Source organism: Rhododendron vialii, chromosome 4a, assembly GCF_030253575.1.
Source record: "Rhododendron vialii isolate Sample 1 chromosome 4a, ASM3025357v1".
In the NCBI taxonomy this organism is placed as follows: Eukaryota; Viridiplantae; Streptophyta; class Magnoliopsida; order Ericales; family Ericaceae; genus Rhododendron; species Rhododendron vialii.
In genome coordinates, this window is record NC_080560.1 from 33,922,435 (window position 1) to 33,931,535 (window position 9,101).

Below are 9,101 nucleotides of genomic sequence, written 5' to 3' on the forward strand. Positions count from 1 at the left end.
ACACTAATGAAGTTCAGCCAAACTCAAGTATCCATCTCAGTTCTTGCATGTAAACTTTTTGCAGATATTACATAATATCTGAATCCTTCCAAACATTATCACGGTGGCCTTCTTTCTCCATAATAGTATTGGAATCAATTTCTAAAACAGTCTATATTGCAGGAATCAATTTGCTCAATTTAAAACGACGACGACTAAATGCATCTCAAATCAAACTACAACGAAGCCCATGAGCGGCAATGTGGAGCATTTTTGTACCAATTAACTACCAAACATGACATTACCTTTTTGCTTTGTTTAGGAGTTTGCTAAGATGGTTCTTGGGCCTATACATGATTGTTCCATTTCACACATTCAGCAAACTAAAATGATGCTCAAACTAATACAACAAAATACCCTTGAAGATAATGGCCAAACCGTTCTAAATTCCCACAAGTTTTGAGAAAAAACTTGGCTGCTCAGCCTGTTCAAGCTCAATGAAAAATGGAACTTTTAAAGAAAAGTACGCTATGGGGAAAATAATAGTTTGATGACTAAAGAACAACACAGGAGACCCTAAAATGAAACCTTTCAAGTTATTCTGCAGTTTTATTGGGAAGGCACCAGTGAGATATAACTTTGAGATCAACAGAAGAAAGGTTGAAGGAATAAGAAAAACCAGGAGAGAGTGACCAGCTCGATCCCTAGGTTCACTCGCTTCAATGGAGAAAGGTTGAAGGAATAATACCCATAAAAAATAAAATAAAATAATTGGTGCGGCAGAGGGGGAGAGCCTCTTGCATGCGGTTAGCCATCAAGTACAAGTCAGTCCATAGTAGAAACTAGAAAATAAGAGAGGTGCCGGACTGGGATAATGTAATCCTTCCCTAGATCAATTTCTAGATTGGTTCGAATTGTTTATCTCACATAGAGGTGTATAGGGCCTTTTTGTATTCAGGCGGCATTCCCTTAATGCCTTATTTCTAGTATAACTATTTACTCATCAAAGAGAGAGAGAGAGAGAGAGAGAGAGAGAGAGGTGCCAGACTGGAAAACTTTCATGGAGCAAACATCTGTAGTTAAGAAGCAATACTGACACGGCAAAACACGGTTTGAGATGAACAGAATTCACAACGAGGCAGGTATAATGAGGCGACCCATGAGACAACTAGAGGCGGCAGCAGCAAAGATAAGATGTTGGAACAAAAAACTTAGTCGACCATAAATGAGTAATGATGGCTACAGAAGGTGGGAGTAATGAGGTCAACGGGCTAAGCTTTTAGATAATTTTTTTAATTATATTATATATCGTCATAACAAATTAAAATTTTAAACTAGATTTATAATTGAACACCATTTTTTAGGTTTTCCACTATCCAATTCTTAGCAAAAAGGCAAAATATATGGTGTATATAGCTTAAAGTGGTGTGAATATATACACACACACATATACACACACACCCAATATATATATATCCCCAAAATCTCCAAATTTTTCCGCCAAAAAATGTTGTACTTTTTTTTAAAAAATTAATAGTAGCTCATTACCTGACCAACCGGTTGTTGTAAGTATTACATGTTTGTGTGTTAAGTTTTGTCTTATACGATGGTAAGTGTTGCCTTAGTTAATGGTAAGTATTGCTTGTTTCTGTGGTAAATAATCTTCTTCTTTTTTGTCAAAAGTTCACAAAACCATCTTGTTTTTAATAAAACCACCCTACTTTTGTTTTTATTTAAGTAATTTACTTTTAAATATTATTGAAAAACTATATTATAGATATATTTACTTTTAAATAACCATTTATTATATATATACACAAATTATCAAGTGAGGGATCCCTCACTTTGTTAAAATGCGGGACTTTCAGCAAAAAAAAATGACCGGAAAGGGCTTCATCCGAGCAGTTTGTATATATATATATATATTTTAATAGTACCTACCACATTAAATTTTATTTGGATCTACTTTTATTACTTTTATGATAAATTAAATAAAAGCATTTATATTAATAAAATTACTTTTAAAAAAGGATCAAATAAATGAGATATTAATTTCAATTTTCTGGTTACTCCTACATTGGCCAAATGATCAATGTTAACCACAAAGACTGTTACTCATTTATTTGCCAAGTGATCAATGTTAACCATTTTTAAAATTTGCTAATTGTGTAATTTGAAGGATTGAAATAAATAAGTCCGTGGTTAATCAATTAAACAAATTAGTCAGCATACTTTAGCCAATTGTATTAATCTTCACTAATCATTATCAAACAACATCATTGTTAATTACCACATCTGCCAAATATGATTTTAATCGATTCAAATCATTTGATCAATTGGTTTAACATATAACTAGATCAATCAATTACAAATGAATCAATCCTCGTTGATTGATCGCTACCAAGTATATTAGTATCAATACTATTAGTTGTTAAATTTGCAAATTATATCATATTGATTACTATAAACTATATTAATTAAATTGAATAGCCTAATTTCATTAAAAACTACCATAAATTCAATTGAGAATCCTACAAAACTATTCAATAGCTATTAAGCAAAAATATATTTATTGTTCAATTTTGTTGTAACAATCAACTTATAGCGTTATTTTATAATATATATTAACTAAATTTGTAAGCTATCAAAATATTAAATGAATATCTTATTTTTTTCATAATATTTAAAAGTAAGTTACTTAAATATATCTATAATAAATTGTTATTTAAAAATAAATAAATACATTTACAATGTTATTTGGATATTATGGAAAATATTTGTCAAATTTTATATTTTTAGATAATTCTTCTAATTATATTTTCATAACAAATTAAAATTTTAAACTATATTTATAAACGAACACCATTTTTTAGGTTTTTCACTACCCAATTCTTAGCAAAAAAGCAAAATATATAGTGTATATAACTTAAAGTGGTGTGAATATATAAATTCCCAAAATTTCCAAATTTTTCGGCCAGAAAATAGGATATTCTCTTCTCTCTTTTTTTTTTAAACCTTAATGGGTAACTTGTTACCTGACTAATTGGTTGTAGTAAGTGTTGCCTTTTTATGTGGTAATTAAGTTTTATCTTATACGATGGTAAATGTTGCCTTAGTCAATGATAAGTGTTGTCTGTTTCTGTGATAAGTAATCTTTCGTCTTCTTCTTTTTTTTGTGTCAAAACCACCTCGTTTTGACAAAACCACCCTACTTTTAGTTTTTGTTTTTGATCCAAGGGTTGTGATTTATCTATTTTCAATCTAAGGGCTGCAATTCATTGTGAGTATGGTGCTCCCATACCACTTGGGAGCACCACAGAAGTTTTGTCCATCTCTGCAATGGACAGCTCGGATTTTCATCCAAATAATGGACAGAATAGGATTTGTAGAAGCTCAGATTATATCCAACTATTCATTGTCAGGATCGACGACCCGTGTGTGTCATACAGGGTGCCTTGTAGGGCCTCACACCACAGAATTTCTCAATCCAATCAATTCGGAACCTCAAATGTATTGTATTGCATTGGCACCTATAGGAGTACTGTGTTGACTCATTTTTACTAGTTTAGCTGGCCATCCATAAATAATTTCATTTCCCTTTCTTCGGAAAATTCAAATCAATGCATAGCGTATAAAAAGAGAGAGAGGCTATTGCGAAGAACAAATAGTTGATACAGCTTCAGCTATATCAACATTTTAATTCATTGTGGACTACCCCTAAAAAGGGCAAAACTTAATACAGAAGACATTGAGAAATCAACATTTTAATTAATTCATTCTGGACTACCCCTAAAATTGACAAAATTAATTCAGAAGACATTGTAAATTTTCCATTTTATCGTCAAAAGTTATAATCAACCCCTATCTATATGATTCAAACAATGCGACGGTAAAATAGACATTCGGAACAAAATTAATATTTCATATCTACTACTCCGTCTAAGCCCATATTGCCAAGAGGGACATGCACCCCATTCCTAGAAGAAGTGTCACATCGCAAACAAAAAGTAGTTTCAGATTGTTCAGCACTCGAGCGCTTTTGAAGTCTACTTCAATAAGGTCAACTAGAGCCATGTATAACAGTATTCCGGCAGAAGCGGCGTTGAATAGGCCTTCGACAATGAGAGCTGTTGGGCTGTTTTCGTTATACGAGTTTGAGATAGCAAAGCCGATGGCTATCCCTACTGGCGTGGTTAGGGAGAAGAAAATGGACATTATCGTGACGCTTGTTGCCTTCAATTTGGCCTACAAAATAGTTAATAAAATATGTTAGTTAGAAGAAAAGGAAAAAAGTACCAACATCAAAAATCTTATGATGATTGGAGAGAAATTTATTTACGGCTCAGCCATGAATAAGTTTTTTACGGCAGTAACCAATCGCGACCGTCCAAAAGTATTCTAGACGATCCGGATTTTAATGAATTTTTTTCGGAAAAAAGTTTAACTCTTTTCCAAATTTTTTTTATTAACTTCGGAATCGTCCAAAATACTTTTAGATAGTTGCGATTGACTCCGTAAACTATTATTTACTGCTCTGCCGCTATTAACTTTGGGATCGTTCCAGAATACTTTTAGATGGTCCAGAATACTTTTAGGAAAATGATTTTACCACACTATTTTTTGATAATGCCACACCCTGCAAGTGTATTTTTGCATCAAAAAATACACTTGCAGGGTGTAGCATCTTAAAAAAAAGGGTATGGCAAAATCACCACCTTACTTTTAAGAAGATTTTCTTAAGGCTCTGTTCCAGAACACCTTCTTAAAAAATAAGTACTTATTTCACATTTTCAAACTCAAAAATAATATAAATAAAAAATTATTTTTCAATTTTTTTTCACCGTATAAAAAATCTCAATGAGATCTATCAAACAAGATCCATATTGATAGGAGAATTATTTACGTAAACACATAATTTTTTAGCTTGAAATTACCTTCTTAAAAAATAACTACTTATTTCCGTTTCCGGAACGGGGCCTAATTGATCCTGTACATGGTCTGTAAGTTTGATGTGATGTGTTCTTCTATACAAGAGACAAGGTTGATGTACGAATTTGACATTTATCACCCCATATGGTCGTGGCTTCTGTTGTGTTGAAACCCATATCAGAAGCAATAAGGCCCCGTTCCAACTAACCTTCTTTTTTGAAAACTTTTTTTTCTTCAATTTTTAAACTCAAATATAATGAAAATGAAAAATAATTTTTTGATTTTTTTTGCACCGTATAAAAGATCTCAATAAAATCTATCAAACAAGATCCATATTGGTAGGAAAATTATTTGCATAAACATATAATTTTTGGGCTTGAAATTACCTTCCTTTTTCCAAAATCTTCTTTTTTTAGAGTTGGAACACCATGTCCACATAAATAATTTATGCACAGATTTTGTTTTGAAACTCATCATGGATCTCACACAGACGATTTGACTTGTTCATTAAATGTAAAACACTGTTTCAAGGGTCGATGCGAAAAAAGCTCAATCCGATATATATATATATATATATATATATATATAGGTGTTCAATCTAATAATCTAACTTTTCATTATTCGAAAATCTAAATGAAAATTTAGATGATTGAATCAAGCATCTATAGATATTAGATTGAGCTGATTTATTGCTGAGACCCTTGAAAAAATGTTTTGCATTTAATGAACGATTCGAATCATTTATGTAAGACCCGTGATGGATCCCTCGATAAAATCTATGCATAATCTATGCACAAATGTCTGTGTGGTTAGCAGGGTTCTATGAGAAGTCAAATGCCTTTTACGTATTGCGAGAATTCCAACCACATTTTGCTTTTTTCCCATCAATGACACAGCAGGACTATCTTTGTTTCTCGCCCAAACAAAATAACTTTTACAAATTTGGCCTTGACTTTTGAAAGGCTTAATGCAAAAATTAAAATGAGGCCTTTTTGTTGAATTATTATATAAGGTAAAAAATTAGAAGGGCCCCTTGAAACTAAAAAAATTTAGAGACCTAAAACGATCGCAACACAAATTTTAGCTCAGGATCAGCTCTATTTCCTTAGTAAATAGGTGGGCAACGGAAGGGAAGGTGATCAAAACCAGGATCAAAACTCGGGAAGGGGACAATGGCCAAAGCTACTACTGCTCCAGCCACCAAGGTGCGAGCATGGCAAGGGCCCCTCTCACACGGTCTAATTCATACACTTGACAACGCAAACGGGTTCAAACATGTGACCACATGGAGCTGGAATTTTCACCCCAAGTGTGTATCTTTGCCAACTCCACAACCACGAATTAGGTGGTCAAAATGGATTAGGTACATATTGAATTCAATATGAGAATATACTACTGCTATTCTAGTTTCATACATTACAACTAATGTTTTAACATTGGAATTTGACCAAGTTTATTAGTACCTGAGAAATGCAGCCTCCAAGACCCATGCCCTCAAACAACTGATGGAAACTCAATGCTGCTACAAGGGGCTTAATTGTCTTTGGATTTTCAGAAGCGCCCAAAGATATGCCAATTATTACCGAGTGAACCACAATACCTATCTCCAATACCTAGGCATCAACAATAGTAAAAAACATAGAATTAACAAACAAAATCAAACCAAATTCATATACAGGAAAAATTACCAGTTTAAACCCTGCTTCACTATGACCATTAGATTGAAAATTTGTCAGAAACAAGGGCTAGTTTTTTTTTTTGGTCAAACAATAGGATAAGCTTCTATTAATGATAGCAACAAAAAATATCAGAACGGACATCCATCCCCACAGAGGGAAGATAGATCATAGAATCCAAAAAAAAAGACTAAACTCCCAAATCTTACAACCAACATTTCTCTTCACAAAATCCACCTCGACCTCATCAAACCCTTCAATGAAACGGAGGAATAGAGAGACTAGTCTAAGAAATAGTGGAAGAGATACCTAAGGAGAAACAGCAGCGAACACCGACTATATGCAAAGTTGAAGGACATGAAAGTTGTTAAACAAATACTCCTACTACTAACTAATTGAGCATATATAATAGGAGAGAAACTTATTCACAGAGCCACCTGTTCACGGAGTCGGGCGCCGAAACACGGTTCAGATTGTAATGAACATTGATGACGTACCTGTGATATAACCTGATGCCGAAGAAGTTGAGCCTCATCCCCAAAAGCAGCGCCATGCGCATGTCCGTTCGTAGCACGCGTGTGAACGTGCACGTGACCCTCATGGTCCCCAACCTTTTCTCCATCGCTCGCCGCCGGTACTTTCGCCTCCTTACCGAAATGCATTCTCTTAAACAGGACGCTCGCAACCTGATCCACCAGCATCGTCGCGGTGGCCGCGACCATGACGCAGAAACCCGCGAACGGGAACGCCCCCCACGGGCTCTCGCTCAGGCACGGGCTCGTCAGGAGCTCGAACGAGTCCGGCAACACGTGCACGCATCCCGTGGCGAAGATCACGCCCGCCGCGAACGCCTTGACCACGAAGAAGAAGTCGTTCTCCGGCGAGAGGGCGGGGAAGATTTTTCCCAGGGTGGGGAGAGAGACCCCGACGGCGCCCGCCAAAAGGATGGAGGCTATTGCGATTAGTTTGTACTTGAGGGCCTGGACTCTGTCGTTGCCCGCCTCCTCGGTTCCGGCATCGCGCGCGCACTCGGCAGCGTGTATTGTGATCGGGAGGACAAGGACGAGGAGGAAGAAAAAAACCTTGTTCATGGCCTAGCCTAGAAGCGAGATCATGCAAGAGAGACAGAGGAGTTTTTGTGGGTTTAACGGTGGTTGTGAAAGGTTATATATACGAGAGAGGAGATATATCATGTATGCTGGGTCCGGATTGCCGACGGGTACCGTCACCCGAAAACTTCTCCATATTAGAAAAGGAATTAGGAGGAGATTACACGAATGGCGACATAGAACCTGATGCAATGTTGGTGGTGGTGTTAAAGGGAGTACCAAATATGCGGTGAGTTTGATGAAATGGCGACATTTTGGGGGTTAATATAGTGGTGGGTATAGAAACCTTTGACGAAAAAGGGCAATCATAGTGTGATGGAATGACGACATTGTATTGTAAAAGCGTAGGAAAATTAAGGGTGAATGCACTTCAATGCTAGCTTTAGCTTTTGACTTGGATGGGTTTGTTAATTAAGGAAAAAAAAAATTACTTAAAAGAAGAAATGTGACAGTGATTACTAGTATGACCTTTATGTGGAAATTTTTTTTAATGTCGGGTGGGTATCACATGGTGTCAGCTTGGCGCATTCGGACCGTTCATTTAAGTTTTGGGATGGCTCGAATTTGGAGATAGAGAAAGAGGAGAGAGAGTGGTGGGGTAAGAGGAGAGAGAGGATTTCAATCTGGACCGTTCAACACACTTTTGGACGGCCCAAATGGACTGTTCAGGCACCACGTAGACACGGTAAGGTGATTCCCACCCGTTACCCAAAAATTTCTCCCTTTATATGGGATGGGATCCCAACGATTTTTGAGAAAAAATCAATTGTAAGATTGGTCTCAATGGAGTTGTGCCGAATTAATATTGGTAGATGTGGACTGGAGAAGGCCAAATCTGAATAGAAAAAAAGCAATTCACACAATTGGAATGAAGCTTATATATACTAGTGTGGTAATCAAGTTAGGCAATAGTTCCATTTTAGCATGTCTTGACAAATAGTAGTGACGCATCGGAATTCACAAGAGACTAATTGCGTATTAATTAAACAAATAATAGAACTCGAATCCATAAACAAACCTTGCGCACAAGGAAAAAAAGAGAAAAACTCTGAATATTGTTGATGTAAAAGTTGAATAATTGAATAGGTTACGACCTTTATTTATACTAATAGATAAATCCTAACTCGGGTAGGAATCTAATAAGACAATTTCTTGCTAGTCAAGAAATTATAAAGAAGAAAATAAAATAAGACTTATAAAATCCTAAAAGGAAAGAAAATAAAATTCTTAGAAGAAATCCTAAATCATGCCAAAACAAGAAGATTAAAAATGTGCAAAACAGGTAGCACAAATAAAATTTCCTAATAATATAATTTCAAAAATAAAATTCTAATTCTAAATAAGATTTTAGATTCTTATTTTTATAATTCTGGAACCATAAAAATAAGAATAAAATCTTTCAGAATCT

The 9,101-nt window shown here is 35.2% G+C and overlaps 1 protein-coding gene across 1 annotated transcript; it reads right to left on the reverse strand.

Annotated features, from left to right (window-relative positions):
- Nucleotides 1-3,774: 3,774 nt before the first annotated feature.
- LOC131324842 (zinc transporter 4-like) lies at nt 3,775-7,751 on the reverse strand. The gene is made up of 3 exons (XM_058356995.1): nt 7,082-7,751; nt 6,372-6,521; nt 3,775-4,224 (listed from the first exon to the last, which is right to left on the reverse strand). The coding sequence occupies exons 1-3, from the start codon at nt 7,673-7,675 to the stop codon at nt 3,919-3,921; spliced, it is 1,050 nt and encodes a 349-aa protein (XP_058212978.1). The 5' UTR covers nt 7,676-7,751; the 3' UTR covers nt 3,775-3,918.
- Between the last annotated feature and the right edge of the window lie 1,350 nt (nt 7,752-9,101).